General features: G+C 48.2%; 1 protein-coding gene across 2 annotated transcripts in view; it reads left to right on the top strand.

The window, feature by feature from the left end:
- Positions 1-22,138, top strand: part of CUX2 (cut like homeobox 2) — a 1,287,506-nt gene that overhangs the window by 616,049 nt on the left and 649,319 nt on the right. For both annotated transcript variants that reach the window (XM_069619531.1, XM_069619530.1), the window contains one exon: positions 17,487-17,597. In XM_069619531.1, the coding sequence (XP_069475632.1) occupies positions 17,487-17,597 (111 nt within the window). The remainder of the gene's footprint in view (positions 1-17,486; positions 17,598-22,138) is intronic.

The raw sequence follows: 22,138 nt of genomic DNA, 5'->3' as shown, positions 1-22,138 counted from the left end.
AAGGGTGTTCTCCCTCAAGGTGGATCGGTGGATATCTGGGCACACCCTCTCAAGCCCACAACAGCTCGGTTACTGTGTTCCCACTAGTCTCAGGCTCCATCGGACTGACCTGACCACAGCACTTAATTTGTAGATAAATATGTGCCAGGGCCCAATTATTTTCTAGCACGCCTGTGCCACGTTGGCGTAGCAGTTTACCACAGCTTCCTACCCCTACCCACTGCTACTCACTACATAGTTAACATATGTTGGGTTGCAGCTGCAACTCTCACCAGTTCATTGTGGTGATGCATGCACTACCCTTGCAGATGTAGAATTTACAAACACCAATGAAAGTAACATACCATGGCGTAGTAATTGCATCTTGAAAAGAGACACCACATGTTTAACCGTCCCTTTAAACACAGCATCCTTATTGTCAATTTCCTCTTATTCTATTGATCTAAAGTGGAACAATTTGACCATCTCTCCTTAGGAAATAGAGAAAAATTGTGTTTCTTCCTATAATATAGTTTTGAACAAATGCACGCAACATCATTACTGAACTGATGATCTTGCCTGTGAAACCTCATAAAGATCTTCTGTAGGTTGGCACTCAGCAGAGGCACTCCTCATTGGCAGTGGCCTTTTCTGTGGCCATGAAATCCTCTGCTGGTGCTGTTGCCTATGGACTGTCCTGCTTTCATCCTCTGTGTGCTGAGTGCCCGTCTGCCCCAATAATGGCACTGGCGACTGTGCAGCACTGATCACAGTCATGTGCCAGTGTGAGTTTAAGACTCAGTGAGGTGGTGGCCTGGCACCTACTTGCGTATTGGTGCACCTCGTGTTGGCTCTGCATAACAAAAGAAAAAGAGGAAGTGGTCAGCTCAACATGTCCCTGCATGTGCCCTCTGAGTGCAGTGTTCCAAATTTAGAATCAATGTGCAGGAGCTAAAACAAGCATCACCCGGTAGGAGCTACCACTGGGCCACCAGGAGTGAGCACCCAGTGCACCGCAAATCTAACTTCCACAGCAGAGGCAGCCTTTAACTTTTTGCCCATTATCTATGATCATTATATTTGAATGTGTTATAGGTGTTACCTAATTCCTCTTTATAAACATTCTCACATATTCAAAATGATTGACACATGTCTGTTTGCAAGGCACCATCTGGCCTGGGGAGCCTAAAGTAGCTCCTGGTATCTGTTGGTTTCAAGCTACCCAGGATCTCCTGGGCTAGGTGTAGGAGATGAATAGCTCCCAGCAATTTAAAACCCTGCACTGGCACAGATGCATGTGCATGCCATCCTGTCAGCTGAACACTGGGTAACCTTGTGGCCTGGCTGTTACCTGCACTACACATCTGAACCATCCAACCTAATGCAGCGGTTTTGCCAGTTATTTCAGTAACAGAATTGCACCAATTAATGTGGGCTGACGAAAGCAGCATGCTGGCATGTGACAGTCATGGGTGGCTAGCAGGGTCACCTTCTAGCTCATTCTATGAAAAGACTGGAGGCGAGCATTATGCTTCAACTTCTTTAATTTACTACTCCTCAGCAGTTTCAACAAACCAATAAACCAATAACAAAACATTGAAAAAAGTCTCAATGAGCTTTTCTTCTTTTCTTTTTCTGGAACTGCAATTCCCATAGTCTCTGTAGTCCATCTCCTTCCATGCTCAGCTGTGACCACGTCCTGTCCCTGAGCTCCTCCTCTTCTTTTACTGCTCTTCAAGTAGATAAGTACTATTTTAACCATCTCCCTATATGATATAGAATTCTAGAGTTTATTAGTAGAATTAAGCTGTTGTAACAAGCACAGCGCAGGAGCGAGCAGTGCAAGGCACCTGATAGCATATATCGTGAATATTGATCACGCGCTTCTCACAAGGACGCACAGCAGCATTACAGCGCGGGCGGACTGTATTTCACCATATAAATATGCATTTAGGCATTAATTGTGAACCACCACGTACGAGCTGGGCTTCCACGGCCCCGGGCGAGGACCCGTAGAGTGCCAGTCATACAGCACGGGGTAATCCCGCTGTGGAAGCAGCAAGCGCCAAGGCTCTCCGGCCCCCTCCTTTGTGGAGGCGGAGCCCATCTTCGGAGAGGAGAGTAGGTGCCTAAGCCCTCCGGCCCCTCCTTTGTGGGGGCGGAGTCAGGAAACAGTCTCAAGCTTCCACGTCGCACAATCCCTGCGACGCAGAACGGAGAAGAGACAAAGCCGGGCCCGGCAGTGATTGGAATTGTTAGCTACCCGGTAGCTACTACATAAATAACAGTGCAGCACACTATTGAAGCGGAAGAGCTCCGCTCGTTAATACGCTCACTTGAGGAGTGTGAGCCCACCTGCCGGCAAACTAAAAAACACTGGAGCAGAGAGGCTCCTCTAGACAAACTAAAGGCACAAAGCCTATGCAAAGGATACAGGGCCCCTCCCCCCGAGGGCATTGTGAAACAAAGAGCCCATAGAGGGATATACAGACAGTCCGGTGCAGCCACAACATAATAAAAAAGAAAAAATATATATATATATATTAATTATTAAAGAGAATAACTGGTAGAGAGCAAAGGTTCCCACGAGAAGCTTAAATCTGGTGAAAGGGGCGTGCTCAGACACCTGTGACCAGGTACACGGCAACCCTCTGAAGCAGGGTCTAAGGGGAGTACTAAGGCACGAAAGAGGAAAGCCTCTTGCGACCCCCAGGCCCCTTCGGATGAGGAAAAAGATAAGGCCCCGGAGGTAGTCGCCGCCTTCGCAAAGCTCAGAGAAGTGTATTTGCAGCGTCAGACAGTGCCGAACCTCACGACCCCCACTCCAGGGGAAGAAGATGAAAGAGAGGAGAACCCAGGCTTGGAAGAGGAGCCAGTGGAAGGAGACCCTCCCTCCCAAGATGATGAAGAGATAGGGGAGGAGGAGGAAGCCAAACCCAGCAGAGGGAAGAGAATCCGCAAAGAGAAACACCTCAAGTAGGTGGAAGAGGATATGTATGATCCGGACAGCATCCGGAACCCGAGGTCATCGGACTGGCAACCGTCACCGAGAGTGGCACAGTACATGACCAAGAGATTAAGGAAAGCGCTCAACAGAGAAGTCCGACAGCGCCTTTGAAGAGAATGCCCGAGACCAGACCTTCCGGGCAAGGTAGCCGAAACACCGGAATTAGACCCCAAGATGCTTACATTCGTATCTAAAACAAGCAAGGATCCCCGTAAGGGCATCGACAGATCTTGGAAGAGCTATCAAGAGAAGGTGCTAGACCTAGCTGGTCCGCTTGCAAAAATCAAGGACCTGGCGGAGAGAGCTAGAGACACGGGGGAAGAAGTGGACCCCGACGCCCTAGCAGGATGGGCACAGAGAGCAGTCTGCTTACTAGGCAACGCCAACTGTGCCATCGCATCAGAACGAAGAAGGGGACTATTACTGAAAATTGATGCCAAACTTAGCGACCTCGCATCATGCGAAGCAGGAGAGGCAGCGCAAGGGCTACTCTTCGGAGAAACCTTTGGAAAAGAAATGGGCCGTTTCGTTGGTACCTATACCTCTCTGGAAAAGGCGCAAGCCTCGATCTGCAAGATCTTCCCTAGCCGAGTTTTTACCGGGACCAGTCCCCACAGGGGTCGCTCCACTGGTCGGAACCAGGGAGGTAGAAGACCCCCGAATCCCAGAGCCCAATACTGAGAGAACAGGCAGCAGGATTCCTTCTTCCCATCCAGAGGGCGTTTCCCGAGAGGGCGCAGAGGGAGAGGATTCGGACGAGGGCAAGGATTCACACAAGGTGAGAGCAGTTAATTACCCTCCAGTAGGGGGGAGAACCGGTATGTTCTAGAGAAACTGGCACGTGCTTTCCAGCGATGCCTGGGTGTCGCAAACCGTCTTAGGTATGCACCTAGAATTCGTAGAACCACCCATACAAGAGCACAGGCCACCTCAACAGTGATTAGAGCGTGCAGAACAGAGACTGCTAGATCACGAGCTATTTCAGCTGGCACAGAAGAACGCTATAGAGACGCTATAGAGAAGTGCCCAAGAGTCCCCAGCTTTGTGAGCAATATGTTTCTGGTACACAGGAAGGAGAAAGTGCAACCAGTTATAAACCTCAAAGAGCTGAACGGTTGGGTAGTCTACCATCATTTCAAGATGGAGGGCATCCACAAGCTCAGAGACTCCTTCAGAGAAGGAGACTGGCTGACAAGACTGGACCTGAAGGAAGCCTACCTAACAGTCCCAGTGGCAGAAGAATTCAGGACCTTCCTAGCGTTTCGCAATTTTGGCGATTCAAAACAATACCCTTCGAACTTGCATCGGCTCCTTGGGCTTTTACCAAGCTAATGAAGCCAGTAGCCCCAGCGATAAGGGAAAAAAGGATAAGACGGATTATCTATTTAGACGACCTCCTGCTGTTAGCCGAGGATCGGGAAGCACTCCTATATCAGACAAAATGGGTCCGAGACCTTCTATCGTCCCTAGGATTCCTAGTCAACATAGAGAAGTCGGACACCACACCAGCACAGAGGCTAGATTTCCTAGGTTTTGTCCTGGACACCAAGAAAGCCACACTTTAGCTCCCAGCCCGAAAGCTACCCGACATCAAGAGAGAAATAAGAGTGTGCCTACAGAAACAAGTAGTGTCGCTCAGGACATTGGCGAAGATAGTAGGGCTCCTAGCAGCATCCATCCAAGCCATATTTCCCGGGCCGTTATACTATCGCGCGCTGCAAAGACTAAAGATAAGACACTTGCAGCAAGGCTTGAGGTATCATCAGTTGGTGCCTTTGGATCCAGAATCCGTGATAGAACTGGAATGGTGGTTGAAGAATATGGACACCTGGAATGTGTGGCCCATTTTCGGAGATCGACCGGACCTGATCATAGAATCCGACGCCAGCCGCTTGGGCTGGGGAGCAAGATGCGGGGACCTACAGACAGGGGGCAAATAGAGCGAAGAGGAACTTTGCCTCGACATACACTGTCTGGAGCTACTAGCAGGGTCCTTTGCGATCAGAGCCTTCACGAAGTGGAAGATTAAATTGTGCGTCTTACTAAAGATGGACAACATATCGGCAGTTCAATATATAAACCATCTAGGCGGCACCAGATCCAAGATGCTGGCGAAAGATTTTTAGCATTTTTGCCTACAATCAGAGACATCAGTTACAGCGGAGTACCTACCCGGGACACTGAACGTAGTTGTGGATTGGAACTCACGCTATCTCACGGACTCCAGCGATTGGAAGCTGGATCCAGCAGTGTTTCAGAAGATGAACCAGAAGTGGGGACCGCTACACACAGACCTCTTTGCTCGGTTGAATGCTCAGACAGCCGTGTACTTCAGCTGGAGGCTGGACCCGGGTGCTGGAGGGACAGATGCGTTCCTGCAAGAATGGAGCTACGGTCTGCACTACGCTTTTCCCCCATTCATGATGCTGAGCAGAGTTCTAGCGAAATGTCGGAGGGAGAGAGCAGAACTGCTATTAGTAGCACCACTGTGGAAATCTCAAGTGTGGTTTCCAATGCTCATGGAGCTAGTAGTGGATTATCCGAGAATCCTACCAGAAGGAGAACTGTTCACAAACCCAGCTGGGTCGTATCATCCTATGAGAGTGAGAGGGACACTACCGCTCAACGCGTGCAGGATATCAGGAGACGCTGGGCACTGCCAGACATTTCGGCGCAAGCTGCAGAGCTCATCGCAGAATCCTGTGTTCCATCCACTAGAAGTAGCTACGAAGCGGCTTGGTCCAAACGGATTAGCTGGTGCAAGGGGAGAGGTGTTCATCCCATTTCAGCACCTGTGGTTATGATACTAAACTTTCTAGCGCAGTTGTTGCAAGACGGATGTGTGTTCCGCACAATAGGAGTATACAAGTCCGCAGTATCGGCAGGACACCTGCCGATCGAGGGAGTACCAGCGGGGGAACACCCAGCAGTAGTTAGACTCATTCGAGGAGCTAGATTTAAGGTACCCCCGCAACATCTTTATACTAGCTGTAACCATGTACCTGCCTATTTATTCTTGCTTATGTAATCTAGCGCAGTGATGCCTCTGGTTCTTCAGAGCTAACAACTATTAAAATAAATAAATAAATATACCATAGTAAAAACTCTAAAATAACATAAAATGAAATTACACAAAATAACATGTGATATAACATATGACTTCACATTAAATAATGTATCAGAACATATATTAGCACCTGGGTGGAACATCCTCTGGCATCCTAGCCTATCAGTTGGCTCATAAAGCAGGCATTACCTTCTATCATGGATCCACTGCCATCCTTTCTCCAGGAGACTGCAATTCTTTTCCCTAGTCACACTTTAGCTCTCCTACTCACTACGTGTGGGCAAAATTACCACTGGTGAAACACAATTGTTGAAATTCGCCAACAATTCCATTCCCACGGCTGGGCTGATATTTACCTTTTCCCCCACATCTATGAAAGTCTCGTCAAAGCAGGTTATCTCCTGCTCATCCAGAACCATCAAGGACCACATCAACACTCTTGCTCCAGCCTTGGCTGATTTCTGCAATCACTACTTTACCACTGGAACCTTCCCCTTCCCCCTTAAGCACTCCCTTGTGCACCCACTTCTTAAGAAGCCCTCTGCTGATCCTTCCTCTCCGGCTAACTATCACCTGATCTCCATCACCCCTTTCCTGGGCAAACTCTTGGAAAAGCTGGCCATCTCCCAGCTTAATCTTCACACTGAATCTGTTGGTTGTCTCCACTACCACCGGTCTGGCTTCAGAGCTGCCAGAAGCACAGAACTTGCTCTCCCAAAAACCTGTGAAGACCTACTCTCCAACCTTGATTCTAACCTTCCTTCTGTTCTCATTCTCCTCGATCTTTCTTCTGCTTTTGATACGGTCAACCATGCCACCCTGCTCAATTGCCTCTGTGATAACTTGGGTTTCACTGATCAGGCCCTGGCCTGGCTGACCTCCTTTCTAACTGACGACCCTCCCAGGTCAAACATGGGTCTTTCCTCTCTTCCATCTCTCTTGTAGTGTCCCCCAGGTCCCTAAAATTTCTCCCTGGCTTTTCAACCACTACCTGGCACCTCTTGCCCACTGCATCACTACTTTCTGCTCCAACTTTTAATGTTATGCGGATGACACGCAGCTCTCTTTCAGGCTCCCCTCAGCCACCTCTTCTCCTTCTCTCATACCAAACTGTCTGGCTGAAATTCAGGAATGGTGCGCTGCCAATGATCTCTGCCTTAATGCCAGTAAGACTGAGATCCTCCTCATCGGAACACCAGCTCCCTCCTTTCTTCTCTTTCTCTCTCTCTCTGGCTACCCACTGTGGGCCCTCTTCCTGCTCCTACCTGTGAGGCTAAGAACCTTGAGGTCATCTTTGACTCCACCCTCTCCTTCTCTCCTCACATCTCTGAGATCTCTAAGAGGTCAAACTGTCAGCTGCACCCCCTCAGGGGTATTCTTCCTTTCCTCACTTTCCCCCAGAAGCCCAGTGTCTCCAGAGCTTTGTTTCTCTCTATTCTGGGCTACTGCAGCAGCCTCTTTCTAAATCTTCCTGCCTCTACTCTCCAGCCTCTACAACGTATCAGAACAGCACTGCGAGACTTGTCCTTGGCCTCAAGCCCAGGGATCGTATCTCTTTATCTCTCCAGCTTTGAGATTTCTTCACTGGATCCCTGTGGCGACAAGGATCAAGTTCACAACCCTTTGCATCGTCCACAAGGCTTTCTGGGACCGCACTACCTCCAACTCTCTCTTCCCAAGCATTTCCCTTCTCGAGCTCTCTGTTCATCCACCACCAACTCTCTGATGGTGAATCGCTTTTCCAAGCAGAGATTTGGGGGCAGATCTCTCTCTTTGGATGGGGCCTCCTTTTGGAACAGCCTCCCTGCCTCTCTCAAGCTTGAGCCAAACACCTCCAGTTCCAGAAGCAACTCAAGACCTTCCTTTTCACTTCTGCTTTTTCTCTTCCTCTCCCCTGCTGATGTCCCGACTGCTCCACACACTGATCACCTGGTTTACCTCTGAACTTGGGCCCAGGCTCCTGCATGTCCAGCTGCCCTTCGCACTGCCTCCCCCAGCAGTTGTGGTCTGTATCTGCAACCCTATAGTCCCCTCGCTCTGCACTTACGAGCCACCTGCTGGCTGCACTTATTGAGTTACCTGCACTTAGCCACCTGCTGGCTATGCTTTGAGTTTCCTGCACTTCTCCCCTCCCCCTTCCTCTTCCCTGCACTTGCCCGATCTGAATGACACAAGGCCTAGTAAGATTGTTGTTTTGTCCTCCCCGTTTCCCCTCCTTGTCTTGTCGTGCCTTGAAACACTTGTGTACAGGCGCGTTATAAATGCCGAAAGGAATTGAGCAATTCCACTGACCCCCACTCCTTGCTGCCACCCTGCATGCCCGCCCCCTACATATTTTATATATTTATTTTATTTTTACACTTATATAGCACACAAAACCCAGTGGTATCTAGGTGCTTTTAACTTAAGAATACGGTTACGGTAAGTGCTTCAGGTTACAGAAAGGAAGGGTAAGAGGTGAATTAGATTGTGGAACCTGCAAAAGGTAATACATCAAACGCCAAGTGCAAAAGAGAAGTACATGGTGATTGCACCCATTGAGCCTGACCCCATGTTGCTAGGCGGCAGCAGCACACAGATGCAAAGTCAAAATCAGTGGGCAAATACATGGTGCCTACCCTATGTTGCAGGGCGGCAGCAACACATAGATGCAAAGTCAAGTCAGTGGGCAAATACATGGTGCATATCCCATGATGCAGGGCGGTAGCTGCACACAGATGCGAAAAGTCCAGCAGTGGGCAAATACATGGTGCCTACCCCATGTTGCAGGGCCGCAGCATCACACAGATCTGAAAGTCAAATCAATGGACAAATACATGGGGCCTACCCCATGTTGCAGGGCGGCAGCAGCACACAGATGCGAAAGTCAAATGGGCAAATACATGGTTCCTAACCCATGTTGCAGGGCGGCAGCAGCACACAGATGCGAAAGTCAAATGGGCAAATACATGGTGCCTACCCCATGTTGCAGGGCAGCAGCAGCACACAGATGCGAAAGTCAAATGGGCAAATAGATGGTGCCTACCCCATGTTGCAGGGCGGCAGCAGCACATAGATGCGAAAGTCAAATCAATGAGCAAATACATGGTGCCTACCCCATGTTGCAGGGCAGCAGCAGCACACAGATGCGAAAGTCAAATGGGCAAATACATGGTTCCTAACCCATGTTGCAGGGCGGCAGCAACACATAGATGCGAAAGTCAAATGGGCAAATACATGGTGCCTATCCCATGTTGCAGGGCAGCAGCAGCACATAGATGCGAAAGTCAAATCAATGAGCAAATACATGGTGCCTACCCCATGTTGCAGGGCAGCAGCAGCACACAGATGCGAAAGTCAAATGGGCAAATAGATGGTGCCTACCCCATGTCGCAGGGCAGCAGCAGCACACAGATGCGAAAGCCTCCAACAACATGAGAACATCCGGTATGCTTCCCCTATCTACTTCCAGTGTCTGCTCACCATTCCCCACTGATAGCCACCATACAAATTCCAAAGGGACTTTCTTCACCATTTCCATGCCAGAAGTACGACGCTCTAGTTTTGTTTAACTTGTGAAAAGGCCACAAGATATTGCTGCGACCGGTGACATGCGGTGGTGCTGGCGTTCCACTGGTGGAAACGGCCGAGAAATGTCTCCAATCTGCCCTGTGACTAGGCATTCCATATGGTCCGGAGTGAAAGTTATTGTTTAATTAATTAGTCTTTTATATATACTGGAGTCCGGGACCGGGATTCGAACCAGTGTTGCTCTGTGAGGTCTTGCTTCCAAGACAAACACCTTGCCCCTGAGAATACTACCGGCCCTCTGGTTTTAAAAATAACCTAACATATAACATAATTCACTGCATGGAATGGTGATTTTCATAGCACGATATGATGTGCGGGTCATTATAAAACGTTTCCATTAAATGCCCAAGAAATATGCTCTTTTTTAAGAGCGTGAAACTCAGTGGCCGTGATTATTCAGTTACCACACACGCCACCCCCGTAGGTTATCCCGTCCACTCCAGAATCAGGGCACCCAGCAGTCGGCTGCAAAGCAATTACTTGCTTCCCAAAATCTGCAGCTTAATTGTATTTCTATGTTCATAATGTACATTCATAGTAACATGTCTATTTATGATATTGCTGTGAGAAGGATACGTATTAATGCTCAGCCCCAAAGACGGGAAATTGCTACTTTTATTCGTAGCTGAGAACAGATTTGCCCGTTTGGTGTGAAATAGGGAAAAAAAAGGTGCCGCACGGAGAGTGCTGATGTGTTTGTTAACATGCAGGCAGGGGCTGCCCCCACCATGCCGTGTAAATGCGCACCCATCTCGGCTCCTAATTGTTGTTAACAGTGTGCTGGTGTGTGCGTGCCTGTTTAAGGAGGGCGGCAGCTGCTGCGTTCTGGGCAGCGGTTCAAAGGCTTGCATGATACGCGCCATGGAGACATTTACAAATGTACATTTTAACTGCTATTTTTGTCGCGCAATCCATATTTCCCGCGGCTCGCGAGCATGCCGATGGGATTAGCGTGTGTGGTGTCCTCCGAGGCCTCGTGCACAGGGGTCACCCAGGGCGATGGCCACATAACCGTTTATATCAGGCTGGCCAGAGAACGTCTGGCCTATCAGGGACTGGGATTATCTCCTGTTCACCTCGTGCCACGGGGTTAGTTAGGGCAGAGTCAGTGGCAAGCTTATTAGGCATTCATGTTGCCCCTTCTCTGAATACAAGGGCAGCAGAGAGTCTGACACGTGACGGTGGCCCTTTTGGCCTTATGGACGCAGATTTATGTTAGACTAAAGGCGGCTGTCTGACTGCCCTTTATTATTCCAGAGGTACTGCCCTGTCCCATCGTCCTTTCAGAAGCCTCCGAGGCTCCGCCTGTCAGGAGAGCTCACGTTTTCCCTATAGGCCAGTCCTCCTCTGGCCCCTCCATGTATTGTTTGCCTATGTACGTTTTTCATTTTGCTGTGTACAGAGTGTTCCTATTACTTCATCCAGTAGTGCTGCCGCTCAGAGTGAGATTGACAAACTCGTGCGGATGCAACAAAAAAAAAAGAGGACAATGGCTGTCCCTGTTTTTTCCACCTCCGCCTATGCACAGGGTGCGGCTTGCGGAGTTACGCCAAAGGTGCAGGAACACCTCGTGGTTACCTATAGGGGCACTCCTCAAGCTGCCGGAGATCCATATCCTGAACTCCGTGGACCTGCTCAGTTCTGACAAATTGTGTATTTACGGGGCTTGCAGAAACATGACACAATCTGTTATAACCAGGGCTTTAAGTGGGGGTAAGAAATCGAGGGGGGGTCTCTTTGGGGGCATGGCTTGTGGGGTGGGTGTGGCCTAAAAAACCACACAAACCATAGGAAGGTACGTAAATATATAAATGCATCCAAGCTTGTATCCATACCTCCCTGCGCCATTTACCATCCTGACATGCAGGAGAGCATGTGTGTGAGGTCCCCCGGCCCCACTTTTTAGATCATGGCGCTGCTTGCAGCGGTGAAACCGTCGCGGGCTTCCTGGCCGCAGGATGGCTTCCCCCTCCCTTGTCCCACCTCCCGCTCCCTCCCCCAGGCCCTTATTGGCCAGTTCTAGTACTGGGTATTTCTTGGAAACACCCCCAGCTCACGTGCTCCCTGCGCCATTTACCATCCTGGCATGCAGGTGAGCGCGTGTGTGAGGTCCCCCGGGCCTCCTTTTTAGATCATGGCGCTGCTTGCAGTGGTGAAACCGTTGCAGGCTTCCAGGCCACAGCGAGGGTTCCCTCTCCCTTGTCCCGCCACCCGCTCCCTCCTCCATGCCCTGATTGGCCAGTTCCAGCCTTATCCAGGACCAGACCTGGGCAGCCCTCCTGCCCGGCAGCCCCTTTGGCTAAGGGCCCCGAGGCAAAGGGCGGCTCCAACTGAGGCGGCTCCAGAAAGTGTCTGCCGGTGTCCGCAGGGGAAGCCATTGAAGCCAGCAGTCAACAGGCACCAACAAAAACTGTAAGTCTGGCAGGGGTGGGGTGTAGAGCAATCACTCTACTCCAGAAAACCCATGCCACTCTTCCTTACCTTTCCATAACATATACTGCCATACACTTACACCATGCACACTTAAAAAGATTTGTGACCTCCAGCCTGAATCTACTCATGACAGGATTGCAAATGTTGCCTTGCATTGCATACTAACATACTTATCAATGTTAACAAGCGCCACACCTAGAGAGAATTCTGAGCTTCAACCTGCATCGCATCTAGATAGGTTTATATATGTTAGCATGTGCCACACCTAGATGGAATTGTGAATGTTAGCATGTACCACACTTAGAATGGAATTATGCGCTTTAGCCCGCGCCGCATCTAGCTAGGTTTATGAATGTTAGCACGTACCACACTTAGAATGGAATTATGCGCTTTAGCCCATGTCACATCTAGCTAGATTTATGAATGTTAGCATGTACCTCACATAGATGGAATTGTGAAGGTTTGCATGTACCACACATAGATGGAATTGTGAATGTTAGCATGTACCTTCCTCGCGCGAGGGGTCACCAGAGGAATTTACAGTGACTGACAGAAGTGCCAGCCAGCCACAGCAACGCTGTGGCTGGCTGGCACTTCTGTCAGCTTCCCTGATTTAATGCGGGCGCACAGCCCGTTGTTAACATGTCCCGCCAATGTTGCGGTGGGACCTGGGGGCCCCGGCAGGGCCCTGGCTCAGTCCCACTTTGTGGAGACTGCCGGGGCCTGGCCCCGGCTGGCCCCGGCCCACTTAAAGCACTGGTTATAAGACATGCTGCATTTGTGGTTAGCCACCTTTTCAGATCTCTGCTGTGCACAGTTCACAACAGGCTTTCTGCATGCATACTGTGAAGCAGCAGAAAACCAGGTAGAACCCTGGTTTCCAAACCCTTATCCGCTCAGCTGCGGACACTCACTGATCCATCTCCACTGCGTGCCGAGAAGACATGGCTTTTTCATTGATGAAAACACAGGCATCACAATGACATCTTTGGCGTGGTTTATCAAACCTTTCCATATACTTGTGCCTGCGTCCACTACCCCTTCATCAGAGTCTTATCCAAGCAATGTGAACTTGTTATGATTACTGCCCAACTCTTGACATTTCTAAGCAGTGATTAGCTTGAAGTTCCCACAGCGATTGCAATCGTTTTGCTTGCAGCTCACATTCATAGCCCATACTACTTCCTCAAACTCTGCTCCCTGTCCACAGCTTGTTTACTTCCAGTCGCAGCACTTTGAAACTCATGTGAATCAACACCCTTCCTGTCCAGGATCAAAGTAAAATGTACTAGGATATTTGGGGTTCGGAGAGAGGTTGTATTTGTAAGAAACATTATTACAGAAAGAAAGTTCTTTGGAAGCCTGAAGAGCTCTCGATTCCAAGCAACCCCGCAATAGAAGTATGAAATGCAGGGAAGGAGAATGAGCAGCAGGATTATACAGCCTACCCATTAACTTGCCTACTTTATTTCCGCAGATTGTACTGAATCTCTTACCTAACACTTGCGCTGATTTGAGGCGTTGAGTTGGACTGACGAAGATCAGATGGATGGGTATTCGAAAGGCAGGGCCGAAGAACAGAGATGGGCCTATCCTCCCTGGTCTTGAATGTGGTTCGAGGGACAACTGGTAAAAAGATACTCTAGGGCCAGTGGTTCTGGTGGGTTGATATTTTAGATGCCAGATATTTTGGTGCAATCCCATGGAGAGAGTTGAGTACCAGACAGAGTAATTTGAAGCATATAAGTTGACGCACAGGTATCCAACCAGTACCACGATTGACAACAGCAGGAGTTAAGAACTCCAATGATGAGCCGCACGGCTGCTCTTTGAATGGCTTGAGTTGAGCCGCCGGGATTCCAGCGTTTTCATAATCAAGCCTAGTGTTAACCGTTGCCCCCACAACTGCTGCATTGATTTCCTTGGGCACGAATATTTGCAGACATCCACTAGCCTGATGCCACTGAAATCATAGGGTTGCAGAAGCGACATTACACAACCTATGACCCTGATGATTTCTCTAAATGTGCCGTCATACCATCTGGTCCTAATGAAATTGTAGGAAGTGGCTATGCAAACTGTCTGTAAGCCTAAAATACGAACTTTAAAGTAAATGGAAGCAGATAAAAGGAATGCATAAAAGTTAATAAAACATTTGTAAGTCACACCTATGTGGAGTAAGCAGTCCAGAGGAGGTGAGTAACAGTTACGCATAGGGGCACTAAATCAATGTCTTATGATCCCTAAATTATCACCCTGCTATCAGTTACTGTGCCACAGAACGCCTGGCCACCATTTCCTTGCTGTCTCCTGAGGGATGGTTCCATACCTCCACTCACTAATGTGGGTGCCTAAGACTCAGGTACCCATCTGAAAGCTGAGTTTAAGTAGTGTACGGGGCACTTTTGAAATCACAAGCAGTGCCAATTGAACACTTTGACAATCCCTAAATGACATCCAGGCCCATATGCTCTATCTTTCCTTCGTAAATTACTATCTAGCTCAGGGTCTCTCAACTTCTATTAAAACTACCTTTTACCCTAACACTCTACGACACCTAATGTCTTACCCTATGCATGCTTAGTCTGACCATAGTGAAGTACAAACTTTACTCCTCCCCAGCCTCCAAGTACCTATAGATATGTGGTGTTCTTGTCTTTTTTACTCGCTCAAATTGGGAAAATACTTTCCAGCAAAAAGGTAAGCAGGTGTCTTTGTCCTTGTTTCCATATACAGTGCTAGATGTGTTCAGACGAGAGGCATCAGCAGTGTAAGCCACCCAGCGGCACGCTACTGTTTAGTTACTTGATATTAAGAGATCTGTTGGCATGCACTTACAGCATCACAGACTTCCAAAACACATGTATACACACACTGATAAGTGGGATGGTGTAAAACCAAGAATGGTGAGAGTTGATCATGATTTCTGACACCTCGGTACCTTGACCACCCCTCCACATGACCCTGAGAATTACATAAAGCACTGGGATGACTTAGCAAGAGATGGGGGTGTTGTTCTATGACATGCACTACGGATGAATATGCCTGAGGCGGGTAGTTTACGCCATGTTTGTAGGGCATGGGTACCATAAGATGATGACTACAGAAGAAGGGAAGCAGCTGGGTTAGTTAATTGAGTATTGAACTGAAGGGGGAATGTTGGGATGCACTTACAGCGTCCCAGTCAGGCAAAGAGGTTCAGGCTGAGAAAAGCCTATTAGTATGTACCAAAGTGTGAGCAGGTAGAGCTTTGCATGGCAGAAGGCACACGTATCACTTGTAGATCATTTTGACATAGATAAGATACCCACATATAGCAACACAGAAGGAACAACAATGATAATAATGTTGTGGTTGCAGAGGTTATAAATATGGCACTGTTATATGCCCAGTGATTAGAAGTAGTACACAAAGTTATAGTTTTCAGTGAGGTGTGAGGAGAGAGCTGAAGTAGGTCGGAAGATGTCAGCATGTCAACGTGGCAGGAGTGCAGCCATATTGGATTTTAAGGCCAGTACACAATGAACAGAAAGAATGCCCTGATGTGGAACTATGGTTCTGTTTAGTTCAGTCCTAAGACACATCCTTGTTCCATCCCCCAAGAGAGAAGCCAAGGTCAGAGGCACTTCCTGTGCAGAGATACACTGTAATTTTATCCAGCTGCAGAGCCTGAAAGTGGTGTGAACAGAATGTTAGCTGTGGGGAGGGCAGGTAGGGATGCACCCTTTAAAGGACAAAATTATGAGACTAGAGCATGAAGATTTGGGATGCCAATAGGCCAAGCGAAGATTTAGAGTACTACTACCCTCACCCAAGGATCGGTCACCCTATTTGAATTACAAGTGGATGCATAACCAAAGCAAATACATCTCTGAAATTCAGACTCAGGAGCGGTGCCCTGGTCATGTCATTACCGGGCACCTGGGCCTTGAAGGAGAGCAGGGGGGAGCCGTGTCTGGAACGTTTTGTGATTGGGATAAGAGGAGCAGCGGGTATGCCAGTACATTTTGTACAAGTTCGGGGGTGCAACTTGTGTGTGCCGTGTGTTATAATGAGAAGGCTTGTTGTCTTATCAAAGCAGAGTTGACCTTGCCAGTCTTACTTTGAACGTGTCTGGGTCAGAAGGGTGAACATCACGTGACAGTCAACATTAATTCATGTATTGTTGTATATGTTGGCCAATCATGTACCTAGATCCAATAGTGACGATGTAGTAGGCCATGTGCATAGGGGAATAGGGTTAGATCAGGTTATTAACATGTTCTATAGGTGGTAGCCAACAAGAGTAGTGGGATAACATTGTAACCTATGTATGCTAATATACAGTGTTCCGCTACATAACCTGTAACTTCTTGGGGTGTAACGAGCTCCATGTCAGTTCGGTTCTACGGGACCGCCTAGGACCTTTTTGCATGTAATAATCCTTGTTTTGCCTCGCAAAGCCGAGCAGTGGTTCTTTGACCTCTTGGATTATTTTCATCATACAGGTTTTGGGTCACGTCTTTCTATACAGTGCCGAAGGTATTTTAAAAAAAATAAACAATCTTTCAATTCATGGTAATTACTGGCAACACAGAATGTATGTGTTACAATTAAAATATGTCTTTAAAATGAAACATTTCTTTTCAGCTGCTTAAGAATACCCTAGCCAACAATGTGAAATCCATTTCAACTCCCTGAAAAATCCTTTTACTCCCAACTTCCAAAAGTAGGGAGTAAAATACACCCAGTTGAAAGTCATTAATGGAGCTCTGCCCCCAAATGGCAATTTCCCCTAGTCCCTAACAGCTCTTCCCCCTGAATGCACATTGCACTAGCTGGCTCAGCCGCCTCTTTTATGAAGAGCGTCAAGGTTTATCTAAATCTGCGTCCTATGAATCCATAACTCTTTAATGAAATATTTCCTGCACTTTAAGTGAGCAGCGCATGATTTAATGCGGCGGCGCGCGCCGAGGGTCAGTTTACTTAATATTGGCACCTTCAATTTTGAAAATTGGGCTGAAATTAAAAAGCCATAGATATCTCCAAAAGCATATTTATGAACACTTAAGTGTAAGTAAGTCACTGTTGGACGGCTTCCCTTCCGGTGATATATAGGCGATGGCAGCGGCGGCGGCCCGCGAGTATCCAGCCTGGCCGCGCCGCATATCCGCTCCAGCCTGTGATGCTTTAAACAGTTTTGCATGAACTTGGGTCATGATGGTTCGCTTTGGGGAACTTTGCGGAATCGCATCGATTAGTTCAGCTTCTGATTATCTAAAAGCCGTCTTGGTTGCACATTGAGTTCGCCGTTCCTTAAATTATTCATGCACGCTCGCAGTCGATAGCACGTCTGTCTTGGCCTTGCACAAAAAGAAAACGTTTCTAAAGAACCCTATGGATAAAATTAAAATAAATTCCCTTCTCTCTCTCTCTCTCTCTTTCTTTCAGAAGGAGCTTACTTCTGTTGCTTCGGAACTGGCTGCCCGGCAGGAGGAAAGTGAACATTCTCATAAACATCTAATTGAACTCAGTCGGGAATTTAAGAAAAATGTACCAGAGGTTAGAGTGTGTTTTATACTGTTACCAACGTATTGTTTTTCATTTTATTTGCTTTGAGTAGATGGTGGGAAGTTAATCATGGACTCTGCCCACTTGATGGGCAACAATGAGTAATACGAGAGTTGTTCACCAATTAATCGTTCTGTTAAATATTCATACTCGCTGAGTAATTGTTTTTTGCAGATGCGTTTGTAACCTGTGTTATGCTAACTCTGTGCAGCAGGAATATCTCTTCTTGGAAGGGAGTTAACTTGGCGCCACTTCAGTCGGTCAAAGGCCACTGGGGTCTCATCAGCGCTGGTAGAAGCATGTGTGCCACCCCAAGAAAGGTGCCATTATCAGACCTCCACTCATTTTACAGTGGAGCCAACGTTGTAGAAACAGAGTGGTGCCCCCGGTGGCCTTCCGCTGGAATTGTTATATCGTATCCCCAGCCCTATTCATAGTCAACTCGCAGGCAACCAAGGGTGGGAAAGAGAGGCTCTGCAAGCATATGGGCCTCTTAGGGTCTGTCCCCAACCCTCCCTGGAGGTAATTTTCCTCGAACACAGATGTTCCTGTTCACTCAGAAACTGTGAAAATCCTCCTAGCATCACTCTCTTCTGTGTGAAGCTGATCATATAAATGAACCAATCACGGAATGAAAAGGGGAGCAAGAAGGCTGTGCCTGCGGGCATTGTGTGGGTGTGTGGTTTGGGGTCACCTCCATACATACCTGGATTATTCATGTCGGAGTGTAGATACTCTTGCAGCCCCCTGATTTTTAACTCACTGTCACCACCCGCCTGGTCTCACTTTCAATGGACCCTCCATTCACTCCCTCTGCCCTCAGTGTATCCGCCGCCGGACAGACTCAGGTAGACAGGACTCTGCTTGCACTGTGGATGATACACCTGTACTTTAAACTTGATAATGCCATGTTCATCTACCAAGACCCAAGGGGACTTCCAGCAGTTTTATTTTCAAGCCCATTTTGTCTACTTCCGTTTGGATGCTGTCTGCATGGAGCGTGGTGGCAGATCAAAAATAGATGGTACATCCCGTCCACATCAGGGTAGCCCTCTTTTTCATACCACTTTCCTTGCATGTGACTCCTTGAATGCCTTTTGTGCAGTATTTAGAAGTACGTTTTGTATGTCTGAATGACTGTTAACCACCTCCTTCTCAACCCTGGAAAAACTGAGATCTTGCTGTGCGGTGAAGACTGCCCTCTTTCCCCAATCCACCCCTTGGCTGCTCGCTCTAGGTTACCCCCTCCGCTTCCTCCAACACAGTAAAGAAACCTGGTTGCATCATGGATACGGACCTTACCCTATCACACCACATCAATTCCATGGCAAAAAGCTGCTTCCTACACATATACATATTCTCTGTCACATCTTTCCTTACCTGACCTTCCCACATTCTGATTCATCGTTGCTATCGTCCTGTCACTCTTAGACTATGCTTATGCCCTATACATGGCGGCCTCCACAACACAACTAGGAAACATCCAAAGAGTACAAAACACAGCAGCTAGGCTCCTTATTGCCTGAGACCCCAGACACATCACACCTGCCCTCCCTGTCCTTCACGGGCTGCCGATAGGGTGACAATCCACCTTCAAGGCAATGTGCATCACCCATCGAGCTGCGCACAAAACAGGACCAGAATATCTGCAACATACACTTACACAATACAGACCCACCAGAAACCTGAGATATGCTGCATCACTCCTCCTTGTCATCACAGCAGCAAAATCATCCAGAATAGGCGCTTATCCTTTTCAGTCCAGACACCCACCATCTCTAACCCACTCCCACTTACCATCCGCCACACAGAAGATCCCCTCGCCTTCAGGAAGGCCCTCAAAACCTGTCTTTTTCCATCAGCATCCTGACAGACGTAGTCCATCCCCCCTGTGTGAACTAATGCCCCCTCCCAACAGGAATGCAAGGTCACCTAATGAGTTAACAAGTTTGACTTAGTCACCCTCAGAAAACTTCTGAGTTAGGCACCATGAGAATCCCTGCAAGGCATCGCTCCAACAGAGTCTCAAACCTTCTCCTCTTCAACGTCTTGCTCTCATCAGAACGGAACTTAGCTGTACCCCTCCTGGAGCACAGCCACTCACCCCATGTATCTGCAATAAACACTGTTCGACTTCACGTTCCCAACACACATGAAATGTGGTCCAGCTGTGCACATAATCATTCTCATAGCCTCTCCTCCTGCCCGACAGTCCACCATGCCACCCATTCTCTCATCCGAGTTCTATGGGCTGCTAGTATGGACCTAGCCACTCCCCACTGACCTCAGATTGGCTATGAAAAGCACACATGCATTTAATAGTATCGGGACCTAGCCACTCGCGTCCTACCGTCGTGCTGGCTAAAAATGCAAACACGCATTTTAGAACCCTGCCTTCATATCTCACCTCTCGGACCACAGTCCGCCTACGGGTGTTCACCCCCACAGCGCTTTGAGTCCATACCAATGGCAGTAGGTGCTATACACATGCCACATAACATAACCCAACAGATAACAATATACTGAATGGGCTTGTGTGCTCAGGGTCTGCTCTGGTGACAGAAATAGACTGAACAGGTTATACCAACCAGAATTGGAGGACACCAAGAGGTAAAACATGTAGAGGTGTCCACTCTCTAAGATCTGCCAGGGCGCCTGGGGCCCGCGTAAAACATAGCAGAGCATGGTACAAATCCCAATAACATACCATAAAAAAGGAAAATTCTAAAATGTAATAATTTTCCTACTCCGTTTTAATAGCTCACGAACTTTGAACACATTGGAGGGGAAAGACAGATATGTTACATCGTTCCTGTGAGTTTTTTAGGATAATGTGACAACCTCTGCTGTTTAGACGCCATATCACAATTCGGGTATAATGTCTTCTGTGTGTGCTTTAACCTTTGCTACCCAGGCAGGAATGTTTACATAGGAGGAGGGGCGATTGTGACTGTGCTAAACTCAAGGGACCCCGGTGAAAGCAGGGCCAGACCAGGAGGGCACAGTTAATGTTTAAATGTTTGGAGCACAGTGTTGCAATACTGCAAGTGAGCAGTGACGCAGACCAAATGTACATCCTGTGTAAATTTCACCTGAAGCGCTGCACGCCTTCTGGTGGAAGTGCAGGGTGCCAGATTAACCTGCCACTGGTTTCACTGTGACCTGGTGGTGCCCACAATTACCTGCTCCAAAGCCTAATTCTGTTACCCCCGGGGAGATCTGCCTACACAGCACCGGAGGAGGTGGCAGAAATGGATTTTAATTGTTTCCATTATAGCATACATTATTAATAGTAATTATTTCTACTACTAATTACAGCGCAGTGATTGCATGAGGTATCATAGCTGTTCAGTCGCTGCTTGAAGCACAGCAGCACCCTTAATGCTGGCCTTTATCGGCAGGTGTGGGTTGGTATAGCAGGTGTATAACCATGCAGCCACCATTTTGATTAGGGTGCTCGTGTTAGCTCTATCTTGGGCCATCCACTGACACCCTCTCTAGTTCTAGGGTAAAATGTTAGGCGTGTTTCTGTGCACTGGGTGCAACGTTGTGCTCTCAGAGGATTCAAATGAGGTGAATCTAGCACTTACTATGCAGAGAATCCAGATGCCCGCTGTGAGGATTGTATATCCCTCAGCACACAGCCACTTTGCTTTTCGGGCTGACCCCTCGAGTCTCTTGTAATATCAAGCAATGCCTTTCTCTGGGGCTTATCCTGAAGACTTGCATGAGAACCGTCATCGTGGGAAGTGGGACTTCCGGTTCCTTTCCCGCTTGTTGGCACCTGTCGCTATAGGCTACCACTGTACCTTGGGCCCATTGCTCAGCCCAGCTGCAGCACCAAGCTGTGGTAGGGATCACCCAGTTGAAGTGGTCTGCCGGCGTGTCACCACAGAGTCAGTCAGGGTTGAAGTAGGGCATGCAATGGCTATGTGCAGTCGCCGCTGCACAAAATGGTGCCTCTGTCCTTGGTTTGCCACAATTCCCAGTTTGGTCCCAGAATCTGCCCAAGCTGAATAGTCATTGAAAATTCCCCACGTACTCCCGTCTCAGCTTTAGGCTTAAGTATTTGGTTGATTCGTGATTTTGAGAGAACAAAGGGTACTCTTGCTCGGGAACCCCTCTGATCTTAATGACAGTTCAGGGTCATCTTACTGTGTCTGTTGATGCCGCATCACGTCTTCACGTGTGTCTCTTTTTGGGGCACCACCATTGGGCTCTCTCCTGTCTCACTGCAGCCATTGATACAAGATGGTGTCCTCGGGCCTTCCTCCTCACTCTCTCAGGACACCTTGTAGCCACCTCTGCCCCACAGTATAGTTTTAAAAATTATTTTCTTTTCCCAGCACCTCTCCTCAGAGCTGCTGTGCCTGCTCCTGGCTGAGCCCATTTTCCCCAGTGTTGATGACTTGTATTTTTGTCTTTGCAACAGCTTGTTTCAACCCATTTGCATTGCATGGGTGTCATCACAGGGAGCCCAGTTTTTTCGGTTTTGTATCACCTTCACAGGGTTCTTTACGTGATACCATGCT

This window comes from Ambystoma mexicanum, chromosome 10, assembly GCF_040938575.1.
Source record: "Ambystoma mexicanum isolate Mex_15411 chromosome 10, UKY_AmexF1_1, whole genome shotgun sequence".
NCBI lineage: Eukaryota > Metazoa > Chordata > Amphibia > Caudata > Ambystomatidae > Ambystoma > Ambystoma mexicanum.
This window is presented reverse-complemented; position numbering and strand designations above follow the sequence as displayed.